At 39.5% G+C, this 27,946-nt stretch overlaps 1 protein-coding gene across 1 annotated transcript; it reads left to right on the top strand.

Moving 5' to 3' along the window:
• Window positions 1–52: 52 nt before the first annotated feature.
• VPS37A (VPS37A subunit of ESCRT-I) lies at window positions 53–27,946 on the top strand. The gene is made up of 12 exons (XM_066380239.1): window positions 53–485; window positions 8,994–9,068; window positions 11,801–11,915; window positions 12,501–12,601; window positions 14,454–14,679; window positions 17,305–17,375; window positions 20,519–20,646; window positions 20,723–20,781; window positions 20,860–20,928; window positions 23,005–23,148; window positions 24,773–24,853; window positions 27,126–27,946. The coding sequence occupies exons 1-11, from the start codon at window positions 361–363 to the stop codon at window positions 24,851–24,853; spliced, it is 1,194 nt and encodes a 397-aa protein (XP_066236336.1). The 5' UTR covers window positions 53–360; the 3' UTR covers window positions 27,126–27,946.

Raw genomic sequence — 27,946 nt, 5'->3', positions numbered from 1 at the left:
GGGGGCGGGGCGCTAGGTGATGACGCGCACGCAGAGGGGGCGGTGCACGCAAGTGACGGAAGCTGGGGCTGGTGCGCTGGTCAGGAGGCTGCCGGACTGGCTGGGTTGGCGTTGGGGCCTTGGAAGTAGGGGGTTCTGTCCCGGCCCGCGAGTTCCCTGTCCCCGGCCGCGGCGGCCTTAGCACTTCCCCCAGGGCCGGAGGACCCCGAGCCGGGCCTGCCTGGAGAAGACGCGGCCGCCTAACACTTGGGGCCCGGGCGTCCGTGCCCGCTCCTCTGTCGCTGGAGAACCTCCGGACCGAGCCTCTGGGAGAAGCAGGCCAGAGCCGTCAAGGGCCTCGGGCCCGGGGACCCGTGGAGGATGAGCTGGCTCTTCCCGCTGACCAAGAGCGCCTCTTCCTCCGCCGCTGGGTCCCCCGGTGGCCTCACCAGCCTCCAGCAGCAGAAGCAGCGTCTGATCGAGTCCCTCCGCAACTCACACTCCAGGTGACTGGTCGCTCCCTTTCCGACCCGAGGAAAAGTAGGGCGGGAGGGCGGACTGGTGCTAATCGCCCTCGCTGCTCGGGGCGCCGGCTCCCCGCCAGCTGCCTCGGGTTGATAGACCTCCCTTCGTCCTGGGTGTGCATGCTAGCTGTCCCATCTCGGAGCAGTGTTCAGGATTTTCTCCCAGACCTCCGGACCTACCGCTGCCCCTCCTCCTCCCCTCCCCTCCCCTCCCCTCCCCTCCCTCTTGCCCCACCACTGCTCTGCTCCACCAGTTCGGACTTGCTCATCCCTCCTGACACACGTCCCTGCTGACTGCAATCCCATAGTCTAGAAGTATCCCTTGCTGTGCCCTGCTTCCTCACTAACCCTTTCCCTTGGCCACCGCATTGCCGCTTTGGCCAAATTGTTAAAATACTGAACTTGGCTAAAAAGAGTTGTGAAGAGTAATATCCAATTTTCACAAAGAGTGGAAATTCTTGGCGCCGGGGGGCGGGGGGGGGGCGGGGTCGGAGAAGGAACTGTTGCAACATCCAAGGAAAGGGAAGCCGGCGTTTTTATCAGTATTTCTCCTCTGGGAGTGACATACTCAATCCTCTTAAGTCTCTAATTTAAGATTTACCCGCCAACCTCCTGTATACGGCAACTACCAGTCTGAACATTTCTCACTATTACTCTTGTTCGCACACTCAGGAATTCTCTTGTATTCATCCGGATTGTTTTTTGATTTTCTATGAGGTTTCATTTTCAGCCTGATCAGGTTAAAGATATTTTGCATTTCACATACTTTCAGCTGTTTTTACTGTAATCTTTTCTTGCTGCTCCTTTTATATCACAGATATCTATGATCTCTGATGGTTTTCAAAAATTAATACTGCCTCTTTGTATTACAGTATGAACTATGCAAGTATATTTACTTAATAGTGTCACGGCATGTATTTTAATGCAGACATGTTCATATTGTTCAACTCTAACTTTTTAAAATAAGCTTTTCATCCATTTAAAATAGTTGTATTTTTAGATAATAAAATTAAAACTTGTTGAATAAACTATTAGAGGGCATTTTATCTGTTACTCTAATAATTTTTTGCAAGCAGGTTATGGTGTAGAATACTTTAAAATTAAATTATTAAAAGAAAAACTCACTGCAGAATCAGTTTGATTAAAATGAGGACCGTTGCTGAATGAACTTAACTTGTTTCTTGGTTCTTTGTCTCAGTTTTTGTTCTTGTTGAGAACTTTCAAAAGGTGGAAATTTGTGATATTTAACTGAAAAGAGTGGCATGGTCTTTGACCTAATGGTAGCTTTCTTTTTAGAAAACTAAGGTCAATGTCCTTAAAAGTCTTTGTAAATAGTGTTCTGCACTAATCTGTAAGAGCTACTCTTACAAGATATGCTTATTAGATAAAAATAAGATGACTTGTTTTTAACAAAGGTAACAGAAGTTTATCCCCTTAAGAAGTTTTCACCTTGTAAGACTATTTATGCACCAACCTAGTATTACTGTTGCCAAATATTTTTTAACCGTACCTTTAGAATTAATTGCGTTTAGGCCTAGTATATTCTGTTAAATAGTCTTTCTTCTGGCACATTTTTATTCTTTGAGGTTGGGTTGAATTTTGGGGAATACTCCAAAGTCCTTTGCAGGTAATGCTGGTAAACATGGACAGCAATTGGTCTGAAATGTATTTATTTTTTTGGCCTCCCCAAAAAAGTGAGATTCTGAAGCAGTAATAATCTGAAAAGTTCTGGAGTTGGTTTAAGAGGATCAGTAAATATTCTGAGTTGAATCCACAAAGGATTCGCTTTGTTATTTTTGAGCCCATAATTGGGACTGTAAAGGTGGGTATTATCCAGTCTTTTGTAATATTTTAAACATTACCTTTACTCTTTATTTCTGTAACTTCTTTTATAAAAATACTTGAGCTTTTATTTTATTGAATTATACAATTATACAACTATAAACCAAATTTGGGTAATTAGGAGACAAATAGGTCATGTTCTTCCAATTTTCAAAAAAAATGGTACAATTCCAGAAAAAAAATGACATCTTATTTTTGTTACATGTCTCCTTTTAACTCATGGCATACATTTTAAAACTAGTTAATAAAAATGATCTATCTGTGCAGTATACTACAACCTATACTTAGTATTTTTGTGTAGAAGAACACTGTGATTGGTTATTCTGAATATTCACTGTGCAAAAGTTGAAGGTTTTGAATGATATTTTAATGAATAATACAAAACTTCCTAAATCGTGCATATCAATATCCTATTTATGCTGCCTACCTGCCTCGTTTTTCATACCCGTCCCTTCTCCAGATGTAAGGTCGACAGCTCTTCCTGATGGTGACAGTATCTGACTTTTTTTTTCTGCCCTCCTCTAGAACTTCCCTCCCCCATTCTCTCATCTACATTCCAACTTTTAATCTTCTTTTAACTTGTTATAATTCAAAAATTTCCTTTTAGGGAAGGGCCTGTTTTGTTCCCTTTCTCTATGAATATTGGCTCCTTTTTTTCTTATCTTAAATTCTTCCTGGTCTTCCTCAGGCCTCTCCTGAAGGTTGGATGAGTTTTATGTATATATCCTCTTCCAAGTCTTACTGGCAAAACAAGGCCAATGGGACCCTGTCACAGATGACAACAAAACGTGTTGAACCAAAGTATGACAACATATTTGTCTGCCATGAAAATGGAACTTGAAAGTTAGTTAGACTCATAATATAGTCTACCTTCTGAATAACAGTTTACCACCAAAAATTCCTGACTTTTTGGACAAGAGTAGAACTAATTTTGTTGTTTCTTCCACTTCCTAAAACAGCTCTCTTAAGGCACACTCTTTTGTTCCCTACCTAAGTCCACTTCCCCTGACTTCTTGGAAGAACACCTGTTTTTCTCTGGGTTCCCTACTGCAAGGCCACATACTTATTGGATGGAGGCTGTGCTCTTTCAACCCTAGTAAGTAAGTGATTGTTTATGCCAGTGATGATGGTTTCATTCCTCCTGCTAGTCATTGTGAAAGTAGGACTCAGCCAACCTACTCTTGGTCATTGGACGTTGGAGGAGAAGTCTGCTGGGGAGCTGTGAAGACATTTTCTCAATGATCGAGATGTCTAAAAGGAAATGCCTCTTAGGTTTTGGATATTACTGTGCTAGTGGGACATCTGGAACTGCTTGGATCAGCGAAGGAAGACAGGCTGACTACTGAACATAGGAGAATGGAAAGCTAGATTGTTCGTGATAATATTGTGATGCGGCATTAACCAATTCTGGAAACTTCCTGCCTCTGGACTTCTTGCTGCATAAGGATTAATAACCCACTTTCTGCCTGGTTTTTTCAATTACTTGTAGTTGAAAATATCCCAGGTGATATTCATGGATCCCAATATTTCAAGTTTCTTTGAGAGGGAAGCTGTTTAGTGTTTCCCTGCATTGTGCCTACAATCAGAAAATATTAAAAGCTGATGGTCTTACCACTTGCCATCCTAACCATCCTGGTTTCTTCTCTCTCAATATCTAAACTTACTTAACTTACTTTATTTTTATTTTATTTCCCTTAGTTGTAAAACCACAACAATGTGGTAAATGGAAATTATTATCTGTAATTGACTATGTAAATTCAAAGTTATACAAATGGTAACCCATTATTACCTTTTGCTTTGGGATATCAGCTATCTCAAGTAAAGGACTCTTATGTGTTCCTTTTAATAATTAAACACATGGTAATTTTGGTGCTATTTTTATTTTATATTCAATAAAAAGTCCAATTGGGGATTTATGTTTATAAGAATTGCCTTTTTTTATTCTTATGTGACTAATAGTGTTAATGAAAGAAACCCTGTATCAAAAATCAGGAGATACTGATGTGTCATTAACTGGCAGTGCAAAACTTGAATGTTCGTGTAACCATAATAGGCCTTAGGGCTGCTGAAGGGAGAGAATGGACTGAGTTCTTACTGCCCTGCCCACTGTGAAATTCTATTGGTTCCTCAGCCTTCTTTTTCTTTTCTTCTTCTCCTGTTTTTTGTTGTTTGTTTTTTTAATTTAATTTTTTGGTGAGTAATGGGAGATGGTGAGGCAGACTCCCATATATGCCCCCACTGGGATTCACCCAGGAACCTTGTCTGGGCTGATGCTGGAGTACTGAGCTGTTTTTAACTCCTGCGTTGACATGCTCCAACAGAGCTATCTTCAGTGCCCAGGGCTGCACTGGAACCAGTCGAGCCACTGGCCGCTGGAGGGGAAACATGAGAGAAGGGGAAGGGAGGGAGAAGCACATGTTCGCTTCTCCTGTGTGCCCTCACTAGCAATCGAATCTGGGACATCCATACACCAGGCCAAAGCTCTATCCAGAGTCACGGGCTCAGGTTTCTTGATCTGAACACTGTAAGAGAGATATAAGACAAAATAAATTTGAAAAACATAAATGGAAGTAAGCAAAAATTATTGACTTTAAGAAAAGCAGGCCCTGGCCGGTTGGCTCAGCGGTAGAGTGTCGGCCTAGCGTGCGGAGGACCCGGGTTCGATTCCCGGCCAGGGCACACAGGAGAAGCACCCATTTGCTTCTCCACCCCTCCGCCGCGCCTTCCTCTCTGTCTCTCTCTTCCCCTCCCGCAGCCAAGGCTCCATTGGAGCAAAGATGGCCCGGGCGCTGGGGATGGCTCTGTGGCCTCTGCCCCAGGCGCTAGAGTGGCTCTGGTCGCAACATGGCGACGCCCAGGATGGGCAGAGCATCGCCCCCGCCCCCTGGTGGGCAGAGCTTCGCCCCCTGGTGGGCGTGCTGGGTGGATCCCGGTCGGGCGCATGCGGGAGTCTGTCTGACTGTCTCTCCCTGTTTCCAGCTTCAGAAAAATGCAAAAAAAAAAAAAAAGAAAAGCAGCTTCACTTTAGGTGAATGAAAGCTTTGTAATCAAACTGTCATGGATTCCAGTTCTGGCTCTAATATGCATTGTATACTAGCAGTATGACCTCTTGACAAGTTACTCAACTTCTTTGAGTCTCCATATGTAAACTTGGGAATTGTGAGTCCTATCGTGCAGCATTGTCGATATTTAGGAAATATATATAAGCACTTATTAGTGTATTTGGCACATAGTAAGAATATGACAGATTTTTCCACTGCATAGAGTCGGTGTGCCTGGAACCTTTGCCTCTTAGCCCATGTCTTATTGCCTCTCGTCCCTAGTTTATTGTTTATGAATCCCTCACATGTCTGCCTATAGCTCATCTATCTGACAGGATGGACTACTTCTGACTTTCCATTCAGAAAGCAAGTACATTCCAGAGAACGTGTATACAAAGGCAGTGTTCCTATTTTGAAGGACTTTAGATATAATACATGTAAAGAAACTAGGCTATCTGGCACATAGTAGGTACTCTGTAAATGGAAATGTGTGTGTGTGTCCGAGTTTTTTTTTATCGAATTTATTGGGGTGACATTGGTTAATAAAATTATACAGGTAGGTGCATGATTCTATGATACATCATCTGTAGAATATTGTTTTTATTTTGTATTTTGTATAACCACCTTCGAGAGAGCACATACTTTCTTAACTGTCCTGGAACTCAGCCTCCGCCTTGCTTTCTCGCACTTTCATGTTACCTTACTCATGTTCCTCCGTAATTTCAAATGTATAAATGAAGCTGCAAAATTGTCATTGTCATTCTCCAGCATTTGAGATCGTGCTTACCACCCACTGTAGTTAGTTTGGCTCAAATTAATTCTTCTATTTATATATATTAAAAAATTTGGACATTTCTTATGTTGACATTCTCTCTTTTTAGTGAGAGTTAATTACTTTTAAAATAAGTTTTAAGAAGTTATTAAAATAGCAAAAACTTTAAAATAACATTTGTGATGAATATTAAGGGAATGATTCTAGGATTAATTAAATAGAACAAACACCTGCCAGTTTGTCTAAAGCCGCTAGTATAGAGGAGGACAAAGTTTTCCTAGACTGTTAGAGTCCCTGGCTGGGTCTAAAATGAAGCTGACAAAAGCAGATTCACAGGAGAAAAGCATACAAATTTTATAATCTAAGTTTTAAATGACACAGAGCCTTCAAAAAAAAGAAAGGAAGACACAAGGAAACTGACCTGAGTGTTTTCTGCTAGGTTTGAAGAAGAGGAGACAGTCGTGCAGGTATATGATGGGTTAAGGAGCATGAGGTCTTTGTGAATGGGGGAACTTAGCAAGGCCTTTTTCTGGTTTTTCTTGTCATCCTTTCGTTAAGATAGGAGGGTACCTCTCACAGGGGGGTTTTATGGTTTTATGACCTGCTTCAGGGAGGAAAGGCGGGAGGTCAGAGTAACCTTCCTGCTTCCTCTGTTTTCTCAAACTCCTTCAGCTTAAAATACCTAATGTCCAAGTGCCATATTTTGGAGTAGCGTGTCATGAGCCCCATCAATTGGCATGATTAACTTGTTTGGGGATTTGTTAATGATGGTTCAGCTCATTGATATTACAGGTATTACCTTCAGGTATCTGATACCTCATTTGTGAAGGAAAGGTGAAAACTTTTAATAAATGTCAAGAATATAGTTGTGGCTACAATGAATTGAACATTTCTAACCAATGATTTTAGTAAAAATTAGTTTAATCCAATTTAATTTGTTTTCTGTAAAAATATAAGCAATGTCTAAAAACAAAGTTAAAAATTTTGTGCTACAAAATTTAGGCAGGCTCCAACTTAGATGCATTTTCTAAATAATTATTCAATAATAGTTAACACATAGTAATTTTTGTGTATTATGTGGAGGGCTTTCTGCATTTTCTCACTTAACCTAACAACTCTTGCAGATAGACAGATGCTTGTCACATCCCCATTTCCCATTTGTGAGGTAAGGCTTAGACAGGGTAAGAAACTTGCCCGTTATCCCACAAGTAAATGATAGAGGATGTGAGCCCAGGAAGCCTAACTTAAGAGGTCACGCTCTCAATCATTAAGATGCTCTACTTGGCTTTGAACTGGTGGATGCTTTTGTGACCAGTACATAATTCCTTGAAGCAGTGATACCTCAGGGTCTCAAGATAACACAGAGGAATAAAACTCTTAATAAAAACTTTATTGATTACATGGTGTTCATACATCTGAGGAGGTTGTCGGTACCCTAGTCCAAACCTGATCCCCAAAGAGAAACGTTCATAAAATTTTTCTTAAGTCCTACTACTGAATATCGTTTTGAGTCTCCTTACCTGTCTCAGTCATAGCCCCATCCCATGGATGTCAAAGCAGAAAAATTATCAACATCTATGATTTCTTCGTAACTCTATGCCAATACTTTAGAACCTTTCAGACTACCTAAAATTTACATACTTTTGAAAGTCGGTTTATATCAAAAGGCCAAAAAAATGGAGCATTTCAAAAAATGAGGAAAATAGAAGGTTTTCTAAAGCTATTAGTTGCAGCAACCAAAAAACAAAAAGTAAAATTATTATGTAAATGCTCCACCTCTTCCAAAGGTATTCACGGTTGAAAAAGTTTGTCTATTTGAATATTAAGCTTTCTTTCAACCATAGCTCATTAATACTACTTAACAGTTTTCCCTTTGGAAATATTATGAATACTAGTTAGAATTTCATGTGAGCCCCCCAAAATTTGGTTGTTAAATTATATTATGTGTAGCCGCTAGTAATGACAACTCATAAAATATTGACTTATGCAAAATAAAAGCTTGTTGTTTCCTCACATAAAAAGTTCAATTTAACGTTTCCATGGTCACGAAGGACCCATGCTGCTTCTTTCTATCTGCTTAGTTCTCCTTAGCGCCTGCCTGGCTTTCATTCTCGGGGCCACTCAGGCCCTGTGTAGCTGCTGGAAGTCCAGCTCTCAGGTCCAGGCAAGAAGGGCAGGTAGACTCATGCCAGGTTTTCTGTTCCCGTTAAAGATACTTTCCTGGAAATCCTACCCCTCAACTTTAATTTATATCTTATTGGCTGGCACTTAAGTCAGTAGCAACAACCAGCTGCAAGAAAGACTGGAACATCGTTATTCAGAATAAAATCAGACTTCTCTTAGGAAGAAGGGAGTATTTGTTGTTGGAAAACAGGCAGCAGTCTCCATCAGAAGACTGCAGCAGACGTCTCATCTAGACTTTTAATACAGCAGGTTAGTGGCAGAGTTGTAGTCAGAACCCAGATGTCTTGCTGATCTGTATTAACCAGAGGGCTCACAATTGCTTCTATTAATGATGAATTAGATAAAGTGATAGTCAATCTAGCAGCATTATTACAAGAGTTATTCTTTGCCTCTTTACCTCAACATTTACACACTCACACTCATATGCACACTCTTGGATATTTCAGAATATTGTTGCCTCTTATTTGATAAACTTTTCTATGATCATTTGTCCCTTAAGATACAAATTATATTGGTTATCTATACTCTGTGATTAGAACTAAAAACTAGTGTTAGTAGGCACGAAAGCATTTAAAAAGCATTTAACATTTCTCTTTAATGTTAATGGTTTTTAACTTTAGGTACATTTTTTTCTCAAATTTTCTTCTACAGTATAGCTGAGATACAGAAAGATGTGGAATACAGGTTGCCATTCACCGTGAACAGCCTGACAATTAACATTAATATGTGAGTAGAATTGAATTCTATTTTTCTATGTAACTACAAAAATGTATTTTTATTACTTTGTTTCTTAGTTATTATTAGAAGTAAACTGTTTAAAGTGAGCTTATTTTAAATAGTCCCTTTCCAGTAACAATAATTTATCAAAGTTATACAATCTTGTGAAATAAATATTTGTAAAGACATTGTTGTAATGTATATTGCTATAAGAAAGAACTGTAAAAGAGGAATCGCAATAAAAAGATGTAATAATATCATTAACACTGTAGTTGGTTTCATTGATTTGTACTGAAGTCGGAGCTGGAGGTAGGCTGGAAGAGACAGATGGTGATGACCATCATAGGGACCATGTAAGGGAAACTATTAGAATCACCTTGACATCAGGAAGACGTTGAAATAGACTCGTTTTCAGAAACATACTATTCAATCAAAGTTCAAGGCCGAATTTGATCTGCTGAATACTCTTAAAGAAAAAATCCTAAAAGTTAAAAATATAATCATGAGGTTATTAAGTTATAGTGGGGAAAGTTGGACAGAGTGATTACTGAAGTACCCATTTAACCTGAAGGGCAATCATTAGTGTTTTGTCTGAAAGAATTAGTTCTTCCCTCAGATTGCATTAGATGGCTTCTAGAGCCATTGTTTGGGTGAGGGAGAAAGGCACCTAACATGAAGACAGGAACCATGGCTTATTCATCTTCGGATCCTCCTTGCCTAGCACCCTGCTTCCCCTTAGGAGGCCCACTAAATCCCAGTGGAATGGGTGAGGGAAGCATGAATATATATACAACAGGGCAAGCATTATGCTGTTGTCTTGATATATAGCACCTTCTTGAGTCCTCACAATAGCAAACGGGCACGTTATAGACACATAGGTAGCAGTAGCATAGTCATGATACAAACCCAGATTGAGGGGCTCCCGAGATCAGCTGGTGCCTTTTTTACCAAACTAGTTTAACATCTTCAACTGTATAAATTAAGTAATTTTATTTCTCTTCAAATGTCCTATGTACACATAAGTAGGAGAACCAACAAAGACCCAGTTTTCTTGATATTGCTGCCAACAAGTGTTCTGAGCCAACGGGGACATGAGAGGCCATTTAAAGGGACAGAGTCTTCCCAGTTGTAGAGGAGATTCGGAAAACATAGTTTCATATCCAGTAAAATCTCAGTTTTTAAGACTTTACTCCTTAATCTTTAATTTATAATAGTTCAAAAAAGGTTAAGATTTTCACTTTTTTGTGTTGAGAATTTACTCTATTTTACTTGAAACCATGTGATTGACTTCAAAATTGGGAGAGATGTGTTCACGGGGACATTTAGAAAATAGCCATGTAGACTAAGGCATTGTGGCAGCCATAGTCTTGCATTTCTGATGCTTTCCACTTTTTCCACTCACTCTAAAAATTCACCAGAGAGGGAAATAATTCCTAGCAGCATTTCAGAGGTAGGAAAACTCCAGCAAAAATATTACATGGCCACACCTGTGGTCCAGTAAATAACCAGGCTGGGGTAATATGGCTCACCTACTACAAATGCCTGATCTAAGTTTTAGCTGAGAATTGTATAGCTTGGTATATTGTGTTTGAAAGCAATTAATTGGCATGGTGTGAAGAATATCCTATAATTCAGGGTATCCATATGCTACATTAAGAAGGTTTTACACTATGGAATTACTATTGCCAAAATGTATCCTTTTGTATATTTTTAATCATCTCAACAACCATAATAGAACACTTATTACTGAACTAGAAAGCCCAGCGGTCATACAAAATGACCGTTGTTCTAGATATTATAAATTGTAATTAAAATGATTTGTGCAAAGGTGTCTGCTAATTCAAACTGAATTACCCAGGGCAGGTGGCAAGGACGCCCCTTTGCTTAGTGCCCCACGGGGTTTCCCCCTTCTACTTGCTTAATTGCTTAAAGTAGAGTGCAATGAAGGAAACCACTGGCAGTACAGTTCTTAAGAGCCACCGCTAGCTCAATAAATAAAGGTGATTTAAATAATAAAATGTTAATTCACATGTCAAAGATCTCTTTGTACACAACATTTCTTGTGTAGATCTTTCCATCATTTTTAAGCTCGCCTTGCAGAGGACCATCAATTATTTTTAATTTTACGTCAGTTCTTTCATGAACTCTTGAACAGGCAACATAAAGTTGACCGTGTCCAAATGCAGGCTCAGGTAAAAAAATGCCAACATGCTTAAGCATTTGGCCCTGAGACTTATTGATGGTCATAGCAAAGGCAAGTTTTACAGGAAATTGTCTACGTCTCAATTGAAAGACGCATTTGCTCTGCGACTGAAGCAAGCCTTGTCTTTCTTTGCTCGGTGGTTTCTTTTTGTCGAGAAAGCCATTTTTGTGCAGCTTTAGCTCCTTTTCTCTCCTCTTCAGTGCTGTATTTTCTAGGAGGCATTCTTAAAAGAAATTACTTTAAGACGGAGTTTTTATGTAAAACAGATGATTGCCAATGCAAACAAATGTTCACCTTCCCCCTGACACGCTCAATTTGCATTCAACCGTGGCAACTTCACCCCATTGGCTAGTACAGTTACACAAGCAAACAAAAAGCTATTGGCGACAACAGACACTTAAGCCGCATATAATAAAGATAATCCAAATGAAAGTAGGAAAATTTAATTTGCTTTTAACTAATTTTGTTAGGATTATTACAATGTAATGTAACATTTGTTGTCTCTGTTTTTGTTTTTCATCTGTTGTCCCTTTACCAGATTGCTCCCTCCACAGTTTCCTCAGGAAAAACCAGTGATCAGTGTTTACCCACCAATACGACATCATTTAATGGATAAACAAGGAGTATATGTTACCTCTCCAATAGTAAACAATGTATGTTTATGGTATATTTATTTCAGAGTAATATAAAAAGTGTATTACTTTTCTACTAAATAGTTTAAAAACTTAAAATGAACTTAAAATCTCATTTTGTAGTCACTAATTTTCAAAAACAATTTTACCTTCCGTGGTACTGCTGATTTGAAGGTTGGTTTTCATCGGTGAGGACCTGTTGATGTTAGAACTTTGGTTCACAGTCAGTCTTCCATAGTTGTTAGAAAGAAATAAAATTCACATATACCTTCAAGTGCTCAGGATACATATATGATTAACATTAAAAAAACTGTAGCTTAATGTATTTCAACCTTACAATTGTTATAAATAGTGAAGTTTAGCAATATTTCAGCTCCATCATTGATTAAATAGACAACTTGATTTATGGTCTTGACTCTAATTGGAAAATATTGTAAGTTGTGGATTGCTAATATGTTTATTTGGCACAATATATTTGCTTTTCATTGAATTGTTGACTTGCAACAGTGGATTTAATATTAAGTTTTAAAGTGAAGTTATCTTGATGAGACCCTGTCATCTTTTTCTGAAAGTGATTTTTCTCATCCTGTATTATGTTGTTTTCAGTTTACAATGCACTCAGATCTTGGAAAAATTATTCAGAGTCTGTTGGATGAATTTTGTAAGAATCCTCCAGTTTTAGCTCCTACTTCAGCAGCATTTCCATAGTAAGTATATTTTTAACAAAAATGCAAGTATTTATTCTAATCAAAGTGATCAAAATATAGCTTAGAAATTCAAAGGATGCTAAAAAGCACTCCTCTGTTTTCTACATCCCCGTTTTCATAAAAATACATTCATACTTTCCACGGGCAACGAACTGAGTGTTATGTTTTCGCCTCTTCTCTCACATATACCTTCACCTTAATATATACATATACATACTGCTGTCTGTACTCTTTATCCTGGCATTTTAGATATTATCTGTTCACTTACTCGTGATTAATGAGAATTTTAGTTCTCTTTCACTAAAAAATCTTCCTTTCCCCTCACTTTCTCAGTGAAATTATATCATGATTTTTACTTAAATTCATGTTTGGTGTTTTTATTACTTTGACACTCTACAAATTCACTGTTGCTGAACCAAATACTTTATCATCATCACATTTCTGTGTTATAACTTTTAGCTTTTTCTGGAGTTCATTATTTCCATTTTTCCATATCATTTCTGCTCACAGTCTGCTTGAGGCCGTGCAGTCTTCCACTCTCCTGAGGGTATGTTGAGCGGTCACCTCAGGTTGGTCCTAAAGCCACTGCCAAGGTTTAGACTTTTTAATTATTTATTTAGTCATAGCGGCATTCCACTTCCAGGTATAAAACCTTTTCTGGTGACTAAGGCTTCATAACTACATGTCTTGGCTTCCTCACAGCGTAATGGCTGGTTTTCTTGTGTGAACATCCTGAGCGAGAGCTATGAGAAAGTCTTGGTGACTAGTTCTTAAAGTCACTCACTTTTGATATATTTCATTTGTGGAGGCGACTGCAAAGTCTTCACCTGATTCAAGGGGAGGAAAAGAGGCTTTTTCTCTTGAGAGTGGAACGGCATGGTTTTGGAAGAACATACAGGACCCGAAAAAGTGCTGTGAACACTTTTGTAAAATAAAACATGGAGGCTTGGAATACAAATTTTGAAAGTTATACCCTTATTTAATAATTTGCACAATTCAGATTCTAAGTTGAGCTGATTTTTCACCTTAGTACTTTGAAGGCATTTCTCCACTGTCCAAGCAGGGTGGGGCCAAACAGGTTGACAGTTGTAAGTACATGAAACAGAGTTTATTTTTCTGTTAACACTTAATATCATATTATTTTCCATTGGAAAAAACTGTACACGTACTTTTGCCATACCTTATGTATAGGCTATTGGTGCTAAGATGTCCAGTGCTATTTTGATTTCTGATCTTTGTAACATTTTTTTATCTTTGATATTCTGAAACAGCAGGATGATGCAGCTCCTTGTTGCTCTTGTCTCTTTCCAGAATATTTCTTGAATTTATTGCCCAGTCCTTTTATTTAATTTTAAAGAACTCGTTTTTGTTCTTGTTCACAATTCAAGTGGCATCTTCGACAATGCCTGGACATTTGCTTCGCTAGATTACCACATTTATTGGTACATGAGTCCTAGCCCTCATCTTTGCTTCTTGTGTCTGTGTCCTGGAGTCACGAGCCTCACTGATATTCTTTATCTAAAAACTGCATTTCCTGTTTTCTGTCAGGATAGAGCCAGATATTCATTTACCTTGTTTGAAAATAGAAGACAAGTTTACTTGTTCTATTTTAAGTAAGTTCTAAATGTTTTTTAAAAACTTTTTTTTTTTAATGGAAACCAAATTTTTCTCTTGTGAGGGTTTATATTTTATCAATTTATATAATTTTTAATTCAGTTATATATCTAGTGCTATGTAACTGCCATAAATGGATTTCATCTGTAACATATGACTGTTGTTACTTAGAACCATTTAGGAATAATTTTACAAATTTACTCCTAAATTCTAATCTAATGTTTCTCATTTTCTTTAGCCTGTACAGTAACCCAGGTGGGATGCCTTCTTATGCTTCTCAGGGTTTCCCATTTCTTCTTCCATATCCTCCACAAGAAGCTAGCAGGACCATCAGCTCTCTGTCCGTTGCTGACACTGTTCCTTCATCAGTGACAAGTTACACTACAGCCAAAGCCGCTGCTCCTTTGTTCGGTGTCCTTTCACATCTGCCCTTACCTGTTCCCACAACAGACACTTCAGCACCGGTTGGTATTATCAGCTTTGTCTATCTTTTGTATCCTTGAAACATTAATTAACAAATTCTTACTATGTGTTTTCTTGTGCTGGCTAGTAATTTAGGCACAAAAGATTAAAAGAGATTAAATCACATTTTTCAACTCAGTTGACAAACTCAGAGAGTTTACCAACATATAATCAAATAACTGTAAATAAGGAACTTCCAGTAGAGTAGCAGACAGTCTGGAGTGATGGTGAAGACATTATTTGAGGGAATGGTCAGTGCTCCCAGCGATCAAGGCAGAACTATAAGAGAAAATGGGATTCTGCTTTTTTTCCCACTACTTTATCCTTAAGTGCCTCAAACCCTGCCTGATCCAGATATTAGCTGCTCAGTGAAAATGAAGCAGATGGGCCCAGGCTGGTTAGCACAGTTGGTAGAGCATCATCCGGAAACACCAAGGTTGTGGGTTTGATCCCCAGTAGTGTACATACGGAAATCAACCAGTGAATGCACAACTAAGTGAAACAAATGAAAATATCTCTGTCTCTCTCACTCTCTCCCTCTCTCTGGCTCTCTGAAATCAATCAATTATATACATATATACATATCGATATATGTATATAAATTCTTTTTTAAAAAATGAGGCAATTGTGCCTGGCCTGTGGTGGCGCAGTGGATAAAGCGTTCACCTGGAAATGCTGAGGTCGCCGGTTCGAAACCCTGGGCTTGCCCAGTCAAGGCACATATGGGAGTTGATGCTTCCTGCTCCTCCCCCTCCTCTCTCTCCCCTCTTCTCTAAAACAAATAAATAAAATCTTAAAAAAAAAAAAAAAATGAGGCAATTGAATGAATGAGTCAATTTATGCTTGAGGCCAGATTTTGATACACGGGAATGAATTTTCCAGGATGACAAGTGGTTATATAAAACATTCTGTGAAGAGTCAGTCAGCAGCATTAACAAAGACAAGGCATAAACCAGATGGTGTATTTGTAAACTTTCCCATGAAAAGATCTCTCTGGCTGTTGTATAGGACTTGGGCTAAGGCACGAGAAATGATCACGTAGGAGGAGCAGACAGTGGAGGCTCTGCTGTAACATCCTAAAGGTTCAAGTGCCCCATTAGTTCAAAAAATTGTGTGTTCTTTAATCTGGTAACGTTGCCGTATGGGACATTACTGAGGTAGAGAGTAATATTTGTACATAATACATATAAAGGGATTAAAAACTTTCATTTTTAACCCTTAGTGAATATCACTTATAGTGTTACTCAAATACAGTGTGTCCGTAAAGTCATGGTGCACTTTTGACCGGTCACAGGAAAGTGACAAAAGACGATAGAAATGTGAAATCTGCACCAAATAAAAGGAAAACTCTCCCAGTTTCATACCTATTCAGTGCAGTTCAATGTGGGCTCACGCACAGATTTTTTAGGACTCCTTAGGTAGCTATCCCGTATAGCCTCTACAGACTCATCACTGACTGATGGCCTACCAGAACGGGGTTTCTCCACTAAACTGCCGGTTTCCTTCAACTGCTTATCCCACCGACTAATGTTATTCCTATGTGTGGCGCTTTGTTATAAACGCGCCGATATTCACGTTGCACTTTGGTCACAGATTCGAATTTAGCGAGCCACAGAGCACACTGAACTTTCCTCTGTACCAGGCATCCCCAAACTACGGCCCGCGGGCCGCATGTGGTCCCCTGAGGCCATTTATCCGGTCCCCTGCCGCACTTCCAGAAGGGGCACCTCTTTCATTGGTGGTCAGTGAGAGGAGCACTGTATGTGGCGGCCCTCCAACCGTCTGAGGGACAGTGAACTGGCCCCTTGTGTAAAAAGTTTGGGGACTCCTGCTACCGTCCACATCTCGACTGGCATGGCCGTGGGCTGCTCCGCTGTATACACGGTGTTACGTCATCATCTGCACATCTGCACATGCTGCCACATCATCCTACAGAAACTGGGAGAGTTTTCCTTTTTATTTGGTGCAGATTTCACAATTCTATCGTCTTTGTTGCTTTCTTGTGACTGGTCAAAAGTGCACCATGACTTTACGAACACACTGTATTTACTAGTTTTAGTGTCTGTAATAATTTAGAATATAGACCCAAGTGGTTATTGTTTTCCAAAAACTTTCATTGTATTAATGAATATTATGAACAAACTACAATTAGTAGTATGGACAGAATTACTAGAGAACTGCATGAGCCTTCAATTTTAAAATGTCATCTATATTTAGACAATGGATACTCTCTTTTTTATCTACCCTGTCTTATTGAACTTAGCTCTGTAAGTGTTCGGACTTTTGTCAATTTATTCACGTTCTCCTATACTTCCATTTGAAGTAAATATGTTAATGTATTGCAATGGAATCCACAGATAATTCTCCCCACTTGTCACAGAGATACTTAACAGATTTATTTTACAGCCTGTACTTGCTCAAGAAAGATAGCTAACAAGGTACTCACATGACTCCTCCTCAGAACAAAGTAGCAGTAGCTCTATGTCTATAAAGGTACACTGAAAAAAATGCAGTCAAGAATCAGGGGATTAAGGACAGCATCAATTGCAAGGATGAAGATGTGATAGTGAACACAGGAGCAGTCAGAAAACTGGCTGACATGTAACACTGTTTCCAACTCTCTTTAGATAAACCAGAATGGTTTTGGTTACAAGATGCCAGATGTCCCTGATACATTTCCAGAACTCTCAGAACTAAGGTAAAAAAATGCGGAGAATAATACCAATATTCGTTGTCTGTTTTATTTGTATATACAAACCAGATCATCATTTCATATCCATATTAAACCGAAAATATTTTTAAAATTCTATTTCTAAATTGTGCTTGTCTTAGTGGGGATGTTTTATTCATCAGTTTTTATATCTTGTAGGTTGTATTTATTGAGTGACTAGTATGTACCCAGAAATTTTTCTATGTGCTGGGAATGATATAAAATAGTTACTAGGATAATGATATTCTTCCTCTGATGTGGCTTACATTCTTGTGAACATTATTCTTTAATACACTATCCCTGGAGATTTCAAAAAATATCTTGGACTATATTATATCTTTACATTGTTCCTTTATTAGATAATCTGTACATAGAAAAATAGATTAAAATTCTTACAGTAATAGGAATGTATTTTTACAGAGCCAAATTTTATTCTGTTTTATGGGAAATAAGTTTGTAATACTCAAATTTAAGGTACTATTTTTATGGAACACTTTACCTCTTAGATGATCCATTGGGGGGCATGTTTTGTGGCCACTCAACTTTGGGAAGCACTGCATCTTTTATACCCCCATTGAAGAATCACAATACTCATTAAGCTATTATTACTAACACTACCAAATGCAACTAAAATTTTTGCAGTTCTTTTTGTCTTTAAACTATCTCCTACCAGGTATGTACTGCCAAATACCCGTAAGGATTCTTACAATTAAATAAAGGAAACTTTGACCAGGTGGTGGCACAGTGGATAGAGCGTTGGACTGGGACATGGAAGACCCAGGTTCAAAACCCTGAGGTTGCCAGCTTGAGTGTGGGCTCATCCAGCCTGAGCACGAGCTCACCAACTTGAGTGAGGGGTCCCTGGCTTGAGCGTGGGATTATAGACATGACCCCATGATTGCTGGCTTGAGCCCAGAGGTTGCTGGCTTGAAATCCAAAGTTGCTGGCTTGAGCCCAAGGTTGCTGGCTTGAGCAAGGGGTCACTTGCTTTGCTGTCGCCACCCCAGTCAAGGCACATGTGAGAAAGTAATCAGTGAACAACCAAGGAGCTGCACCAAAGAATTGATGCTTTTAATCTCTCCCTCCTTTCCTGCCTGTCTGTCCCATTTGTCCCGCTCTCTGGCTTACTCTTTGTGTCTGTCCAAAAGAAAAAGAAAAAAGAAGAGAATTTGAGCTTCATTCATTCATTCATTCACTTGAATTAAGTGAAAGGAGGAGGGAAGGCAGAGAGACAAACTGCAGACACCGCTGCCCATGTGGGTGGTGCTCTGTTGCTTGGCTACTGAGGTATATTTAGTTCTTTTTTCTTTTATTCTTTTTTTTTTTTTGGTTAATATTTTTTTTTAATTTTTAAATTTAATTAATTATGTTTACATAGATTCTAGGGTAACCCCGAATGCATCCCCCCTCCCCCCTATTCCCCTCAACATCGCCCTTACCCCCTCCCCCCTATTCCCCTCAACATCGCCCTTACCCCCTCCCCTTGCGCCCTCCCCCTTCCCTTCAGGTTTATCCCATCCTATCATCCCCTTTCCTCTGTCTTCTTTTCCTCTGGTCCCTTTGATCCCTCCTCTGTCTCAATTCCGTTCCTCAGTTCTCATTATTCCTTGGATTCCTCAAATGAGTGAGGTCATACGATATTTTTCTTTCTCTGCCTGGCTTATTTCACTCAACATAATAGTTTCCAAGTCCCTCCATATCGTTAGTTCTTAAAGCAGCTCCGCCAGGGCCATCTCACTGGAATCAATTCAGCCATGGCTGGGGCAGAGAGCAAGAAAAGGGAGGGGTGGAGCAGCAGGTGATGCTTTTCCTCTGAGCCCTGACTGGGAATTGAACCCAGGACTTCTACACGCCTGGCCAACGCTCTACCACTGAGCCAACTGGCCAGGGCCAACTTTAGCTTTATTTGACCCAGTGTTTTACTATCATTTTTAGGAAATAATGACAATATTTTCTGCTAATTATTGTAAATTAATAAAGGTTTACAAGGTATAACATACATGTTAAAGGTTTATATGCATTGTAATGCTTGCTACAACTCCATGAAGTAGCTACTATTATTATTCCCATGTTATAAAGGATTCTTTTTTCTTTTTTAAAAAATTACTATGAAAATATTAAAAAAAAAAAAAGGTAGATCTCTTTGCTTGACTTGCTTCATAGACCCTTCTTCCAGCTTTACTTTGGGGAAATATGGGTATGGGTCATGATTACTTTAAATCAAATTGCAACTATTATATCCTTTTTATCCATCAGTTCTCCGCTTAATTTTTCTACGAGGTAGAGACTTTTTCTTTACCATACCCAATCCACATCATCATCATACCTAACAAAATTAATAATTCTTTACTATTACCTCATCTCCCTGGATCTTAAATCTTTTTGTTGGTAGCTTCTTTGAATTGGTATTCAAAACAAGGTCTACTTACTGCATTTGAGTACTGTATCTTATGTTTCTTTTAGTGGTATACATCTTCTCCCCATCTTTATTAATGTGGCTGTGTGTATACATACACCTACACATTCATACACATATACATGTGCATATATACATAAACATGAATACATATATGTAAATTATACACGTTATATATTTATTGAAGAGATAAGTTATTTGTCCTATATGTAGGATATCCCATACCTATTGTTTGCTGATTTCACTCCTGTGATACCATGGAAGATGTTTCTCTTTTTTTCTTATTTCCTTCTATTGGTGGCTGTATCTAGGGATTGATTTGATGTAGGTTCAGGTTTTATGTTTTGATCAAATTGTGTTGATGTTTGATTTAGGTTTAGCCCTCAGTGCTTACACACATGCACACACACGTATCTTTTCTCGTGACTACACACCTGTTAGCTAGCTCAGCACAGGTAAGACTGGGAGGAATGGCTCTTCGTGCACCCTCGTCTTCCTATCCCGTAGTGGTTGACACGAAATTCAGATGACTTCATGGTCTATGTGTTTGATGTTTTATTTGTTTTTAAAATTATAATTAGCATGTGTGTGTGTACTTCAAAAATGATTTAGAACTGTATCAGCTGAATAAAAGTGAAAAATGGCGAATATTGATTATAATGGAGAAAAACTAGATCACTGATGTTCATGAACACATTTTCTGCTCTGTTTCCAGTGTGTCACAACTTACAGATATGAACGAACAGGAGGAGATATTACTAGAACAGTTTCTTACTTTGCCTCAACTAAAACAAGTCATTTCTGACAAGGACGACTTAGTAAAAAGTATTGAAGAGCTAGCAAGTATGTTATCCCTTCTTAAATTTCCTAAGAAAAAAGCGAACCTTACCTAGAAATAAACCAGAAATTTATTTTACAGGAAAAAATCTGCTTTTGGAGCCCAGCTTGGAAGCCAAAAGGCAAACTGTTTTAGAAAAGGTTAGTTAGTTCTCATTTTCAAGAAATTCATGTAGTATAAAAATAGAGGAAAACAGCATTTTTATTTTTCTATTTTAGTATGAATTACTTACACAAATGAAATCTACTTTTGAAAAGAAGATGCAAAGACAACATGAACTTAGCGAGGTAAGACTGCTGAGCACTTGTCTTTACTGAACGAATTTTCATCGTACTGTGTGTTGGCCACATTCTGACTTTCACTGTTACCGGAAAGCATGTGTTAGGTGTCTGACTATAAGGCGTGATACCTTTAAATGCGAATGAGCAGCTCTCAGCTATGAGGAATTATATGTCATTTGTTTTTATGCAAGAGCATATTTGGTTCCAAAAGAGAAAAATATTAAAAAGTCCCTTAAGTAACCTTTCTGGGAAAGTTCTTATAAAGCCAATTTAACTCTTGCAATAAAATCTAACAACAAAAAATCTTATTTTTAGACTCATTTTTAAGCTTCTATATAGATCCCTTAAATGAAAAGTGAGCAAATAAAAAATATATAGAGTATAATTTACCACAAATAAATTTTATGCTAGAAATCTGATTATATGAAAAACAAAAAGTATTTTATAAAAGTGAACTCATTTTTGAAAAAAATTAATGTCTAAAAATACAAGGGGACATAATCTTTGTATCTAATATCAATAACTAATATCATAATTAATAATATTTTAATTTTATTTTCTTTAAAATCAAGAATTCTGCAAAGTAAAGCCAACACAATAAAACGTAAAATGGAAATAAAACAACTTCAAAAAAAAATGGTAAAGGAGAAGATAAATTTATAATGGATTTTAGATATGGTCAGTCATTAGAATGACATAATAGCCCTCTGGACTACTTATATAAGAATTGCTTGAATTCTTGAAATGCTTAAAGAAACAACCTTGATTCCTAGGATCTTCTCTAGATGTTTTCACTGAGAGTCTCTGCAGTTAGTGAATCTTCTACACTCTAAAGTAGGGAAATCACTTCAAATAGACTACTCTTGCCATGAGTCCAAGATCATGTCCTGTTTTATTCCCCAGTAAACTGAGTACCTGGTCCAGTGATTGGCACATAGTGGGTACTCGGTAAATACATAATGAATAAGTAATGGAAGCATTTGAAAAGGTGCTCAACCTGCTGGTAATAATAAGCAAAATTACATCAACTGTGAGCCAAACTTGTAAAGATAGAGCACCATTGTTGGCAAAGTAACAAGAAAATAGCGTCTTCCTGTACATTCCTCTGTGTGATATATGATAATGATTTACTATCTCGTTATCTATAATGACTATTATTAAAAATAGCTTTAGTTTCTACATTTTGTTCTGCATGTGGATATCTAGATTACCCAGGACCAGTAGGTAGAGACTGATCTTTCCCCATTGAATGGTCTTGGCACACATTTTGAAAATATTTGGCCATAAATGTAAAGGTGTATTTCTGGGCTCCCTATTGCTTTGACCTGTATGTCTCTTCTTGCCAGTACCACACTGTTTTGATTACTGTAGCTTTGCAGTAAGTTTTGAAATCAGGAAATATCAATCCTCCATCTGTTGATTTTCAAGATTGTTTTGGCTATTTGGGGTGTCTTGATTACATATGAATTTTAGCAGGGATTTTTCTATTTCTGAAAAAACATCATGGAGATTTTGATAGGGGTTGCATTAAACCTAGATCATTTTGAGTATTATTGTCTTCTTAACAATATTAAGTCTTCCCATCCATGAACATGGAATGTGTGACCATGTTTTTATGTCATCCCCAGTTCTTTATGTAGTTTTTAATGTACACATTTCTCACCTTTTCGGTTAAATTTAATCCCATCACTGTTGTCATATTTTGTTTGTTAGAAGCGAGTCACTAGGCCCAGCCCACAGTCCAGGAGAGCAGATTACGAAGGGCAGGGATACTAGGAGTTGGGGTTCACTGGGGATGATCTTAGGGTACCGAACACAGTGATCTGCTTCCTGAATCTCCAAGAGAGGACAGTGATTTGCCCAGTTTCTCTTTTAATAGTTTGCAGCCATGGATTGGTTTCTCTTATGTGAGGCGTCCACCCCTGTGTCCAGTTCTGAGAACGTGGGTGCTGGCACCTGTCCTAGAAAGAGCCCGTGTCAGGCTTACCATGAACTGCGTCTCCCTGCCTGTGCCTTGTCTGTCTTCTCTAAGGAGTTTGCAGATCATTATAAACTCACACGGGGGTCGGTTTTGTTTTTCAGAGCTGCAGCGCGAGTGCCCTACAGGCCAGATTGAAAGTAGCCGCACACGAGGCTGAGGAAGAGTCTGATAATATTGCTGAAGATTTCCTGGAGGGAAAAACTGAAATAGATGATTTTCTCAGTAGCTTCATGGAAAAGAGAACAGTATGTAGCACTCTTCGGTTGAGGACAAGTATAATTAAGTATATATTAAGTATATTTATGAGTAAAAAATGTTAGCACGTTGCTGAGCTGGAGTTTTGAGTACCATGAAAGGAAACTGAAGAGCCTCTATAGAAAATGATAGCAACATCCTGCTATCACCTGACACCTGCTTGTGAGTCCACAAGCAGGTAAATCAAATAATAGTTCTGTTTCAGATAGTGTCAGGATCATTCTGTAGTAAAGCTGGTCAGTCATTGTAAATGTAGTCTTAAAAGTTGTAGTATATTCCTGAATAACTGTTTCACTAGTTATTTTAAGAGAACAAGCTATAGAGCCTGGCCAGGCGGTGGTGCAGTGGATAGAGTGTTGGCTTGGGACACTGAGGAGCAAGGTTCAAACTCCCGAGGTCTCTGGCTCGAGCATGGACTCATCCGCCTTGAGCAAGGGATCACCAGTTTGAGCATGGGGTCATCAGCTAGAGCATGGGATCATGGACATGATCCTATGGTCACTGGCTTAAGCCCAAGGTTGCTGGCTTGAGCAAGGGGTCACTCGCTGTGCTGTAGCCCTCTGGTCAAGGCACGTATGAGAAAGCAATCAATGAACAACTAAGGAGCCACAATGAAGAATTGATGCTTCTCATCTGTCTCCCTTCCTGTTTGTCCCTCTCTCTGTCTGTCTCTATTTCTGTATGTCTCTCTCTCCGTTAAAAAAAAAGAATAAGATATAGAGATTATTTTTTTAGTATTATTAAGGCCATTCTGAAATAGTTTGTTTGATGATTTATATTTAAAGAACAAGTCTTGCCTGACCTGTGGTGGCGCAGTGGATAAAGCGTCGACCTGGAAATGCTGAGGTTGCCGGTTCGAAACCCTGGGCTTGCCTGGTCAAGGCGCATATGGGAGTTGATGCTTCCAGCTCCTCCCCCCTTCTCATTCTCTCTCTCTCTCTCTCTCTCTCTCTCTCTCTCTCTCTCTCTCTGTTTCTCCCTCTCCTCTCTAAAATGAATAAATAAAAATGAATAAATCTTAAAAAAATAAAAATAAGTCTTAGCAGTATTTAGCCCTTTGATAGAGTCCTGTATATTTATGTAATTTCTCTGAAACATCACATTTTAAAAATAACCTCACTAAATTTTGTAAATCATATTAGATTGATATGTGTATGTGTATATACTATATACATATATACACCCCTATTCTATTAAGGAAGGTGAGGCAGGTTTTATTATCCCCATTTTCCATGAGAGAAAGTTAATGTCCAGGGAGATTGACAACTCTGGTTATAGTATTAGTAAGGCATTGATTCTTCATCTGTTGTTCTTTGGTACTATAAACTGTCCAGGTTAAGAACGGTAGGGTTTATTTTCATATTTTAAGACACAAATATTTGGTATTACACAATCAGAACTGATTAAAAAGCATCAAGTTTGTTTTACATTCTGGAAGTGCAAAGGTAAATATTATGTGCCAAACAAAATTCACCTAAATTCTGAACAGCCTTCACCATTCAAAACTTGTATCAACAGGTTAAAAGAATCTTACTTAGAATTCTGTCGCAGTATAGGAAGAAGTAGGCAAATTGTTGGAGAAGTGACTGGTGTTTTAAATAATTGACCCTCTAGATCTGCCACTGTCGAAGAGCCAAGGAGGAGAAGCTGCAGCAGGTGATAGCGACGCACAGCCAGTTCCACGCTCCGCTGTAGGTGAGTCGTGCTCGAGGCGGCTGGCATCTCTGTGCTGCAGCGGCTGCTCGAACTGCAGTGTGCTGACAGGGGCTCTCCAGCTGACGTGGGATGCTGTCATTGGAGCTCTCACACTGTGTAGCATACCGAGTATTTTGCATTGTCTGTCAAGCCTAAGGCTACATACATAAGCGTATAGCCAGTAGAAACCTTTTGGATATTTTCTCAAGTATGATGTTGGCTTAAATGAAATGTTTTCAACACTTGATAGCTACTTACAATATGTGCTGTAAACTACAATTAGTCCCTTTCTCTCAGCTGGTTTGTGGCGTATGCCGTATCCGCAGCAGTCTCCTTTGTCATTTCTCCCTTTGAGATGAACTCCCAGTCTGTCTCTGTTCGTCTCACAGCCGGGTTATTTCAGTAGTGTGCTGGCCAGTCCCCGGACGCTATCCTGCCTTCCTGCTCAGCACTGACAGACTAGTCTTCCTGATCCGCCAGGATTTAACTCCTCTGCTCTAGAATCTGCAGTAGGCCCCTAGCAGTGACAAGACCAAGGCCAACTTTCTCACTGGGTTTAAGCCTTCTCTAAGTCTGACACGTTTGAAATTATTCATTTGATTTTCCATTTTCCCCTATATTGTCCCATGTGTTATGCTCTTTTTTCTACACCATGTCTTTGTTCATGATTTTACTTGATCTCAAGACACCCTTCCTTTTTCCCTGTCTTGTTCAGCTTTGATTGTAAGAACTACTTCCACCCCAAAAAGTTGCAGTAAAAAGCTGTGTTACTGGATGGTGCTGGGAGCATTCTAGAGCTAAATACAAGAAAGGGCAGCTCAGTCCTGGGAGTGAGGACATGACCAGGGGCCACAGTAACCGAGCAGCTCCCCTTTCTCACACCCTTTCCGAGGCTGCTGGTTTCTTGCTTCTGCGTCTCTCCTCCTCCTCTCTCTCGTGTGCTTTCTCCCTTGCCCTTCAGAGAGCCTGTCTTTCCTGCTCTTGCACGGCCTCCGTCACGGCTGCCCACGGGTAGATCTCCCCAGCTCAGGCGGCCCGTGTCCTGCTCTTGCACGGGCCTCCATCCTGGCTGCCCACGGGTAGATCTCCCCAGCTCAGGCAGCCCGTGTCCTGCTCTTGCACGTGTTTCCGTCACGGCTGCCCACGGGTAGATCTCCCCAGCTCAGACAGCCCGTGTCCTGCTCTTGCACGTGTTTCCGTCACGGCTGCTCACGGGTAGATCTCCCCAGCTCAGGCAGCCCGTGTCCTGCTCCTGCACGGGCCTCCATCACGGCTGCCCACGGGTAGATCTTCCCAGCTCAGGCGGCCCGTGTCCTGCTCTTGCACGGGCCTCCGTCACGGCTGCCCACGGGTAGATCTTCCCAGCTCAGGCGGCCCGTGTCCTGCTCTTGCACGGGCCTCCGTCACGGCTGCCCACGGGTAGATCTTCCCAGCTCAGGCAGCCCGTGTCCTGCTCTTGCACGGGCCTCCGTCACGGCTGCCCACGGGTAGATCTTCCCAGCTCAGGCAGCCCGTGTCCTGCTCTTGCACGGGCCTCCATCACGGCTGCCCACGGGTAGATCTTCCCAGCTCAGGCGGCCCGTGTCCTGCTCTTGCACGGGCCTCCGTCACGGCTGCCCACGGGTAGATCTTCCCAGCTCAGGCAGCCCGTGTCCTGCTCTTGCACGGGCCTCCGTCACGGCTGCCCACGGGTAGATCTTCCCAGCTCAGGCAGCCCGTGGAGACTGACAGGGTCTCACTGCAAACCCCTGGGAAGTAGACTGGCCAGGATGGGTCCATCCTGGCCTCAGCAGTGGCTTGGAGATTGGTGTCAGGTGGTCCTCTGCCCACCCACCTGGACTGAAGGAGTGGACTTTGAGGAGGGAGTATGGGAAGGTCTCTGGAAGGGAGCAGGTTACTGGGAGGGCGATCACAAGCATTTCTCATCTCCAGTTCATCTGCCCCTTCTTTCAGTCTAGTTGTGTTTAAGATTCATGCCAATGTTGAATTGTTTTACTTAAGTCTTATTTTAGAAATCATGCTGTCAATCCCTGAGTGTAAGCATTGGTTTTTAATATCAAGAGTGCATTTCTCACATCCTGAGAAGAAAATGGGCACTGAAAATTGTTTGTTTATACAAACATGCTAGAATCCTTTCCCCAACTCTTCTCCCTCCTGGTCGGTCTAGTTACCTTTCTATAGGTAAACCTTAAAGGGAAGAGAATATAGAGGGATGAAATTTATCATCTTAAGTTAAGTCTTAGGTTTTTTAAAAATTTTCTTTTCTTTCCAGATTTTCCTGAACACATGAACTGCCAAGAGAGGAATGGGACACATAACTAAGCACATTTATGACTTACCAATTGGCATTTCATCATAGCCGCTGATTTCAGATATACTGTAGAGACTGTATACAGAACTGAGACTGATTTTGTACAGATCAGAGTGATTGCAGTGATCTTGACTTTGGGAATTATTCTGCACTATTTGCACTAAAAATGTTTATTTATTATTGATAAATCCTATCATATTTAAGTTCCACTGCTGTTCCTCTCATTACTTATGCATGTAATTTTAGCTACTTTTGATATTTTATAAAATTACTTCATTTAAATTTGTATTTTTAATTTGATACTGCATTTCTTTATCAAAAAAATGGTTTGATTAGATTTTTTTCTCGCAGCCTTTTATGAAAAGTTACTATTTTCTGTAGTCTCTTATTTTTCCTTTTTTTCTGGATAATCAAACTTTCGAAAACAATTTTTTAAAAATATTCCGAGTGTCAGTAAACATCAAACCCGCCAGCGTGCCATCTCAAGAAAGTTACTTGTAGTACGTACAATAAACCAAAAGAATAAACCAGCTGCCCCATATATTGTTTTATTTTTAAAATCTAAGATGCATTTAAGAAGCAATACAGGTAAATATTTCACCTAGTAGGAAAAAATTGCCATTTACTTAAACCAGTCCAATGTGAACTTTCATACTATTAATAATTTTTTAATATAAGTAGGTGATATGGTTGGATAAGCTTAGGCTGTTTCAATTACTAATGTTAAAGTAAAAACAATCTTTGTTATTAAATAAATCTGGACCTAAAAAATTCTGAAATTT

This window comes from Saccopteryx leptura, chromosome 4, assembly GCF_036850995.1.
Source record: "Saccopteryx leptura isolate mSacLep1 chromosome 4, mSacLep1_pri_phased_curated, whole genome shotgun sequence".
NCBI classification, from domain to species: domain Eukaryota; kingdom Metazoa; phylum Chordata; class Mammalia; order Chiroptera; family Emballonuridae; genus Saccopteryx; species Saccopteryx leptura.
The sequence above is the reverse complement of the archived record's forward strand: the minus strand, read 5'-3'. Positions and strand labels throughout refer to the sequence as shown.

What these genes read in the sequence shown, in the direction of transcription:
- VPS37A (XM_066380239.1), top strand. Translation starts at nt 361, where the DNA reads ATGAGCTGGCTCTTCCCGCTGACCAAGAGCGCCTCTTCCTCCGCCGCT. An exon ending in CTCCGCAACTCACACTCCAG is followed by an intron (nt 486 to 8,993) that starts GTGACTGGTCGC and finishes TTTCTTCTACAG; the next exon opens with TATAGCTGAGATACAGAAAG. An exon ending in GACAACATGAACTTAGCGAG is followed by an intron (nt 20,929 to 23,004) that starts GTAAGACTGCTG and finishes TTTGTTTTTCAG; the next exon opens with AGCTGCAGCGCGAGTGCCCT.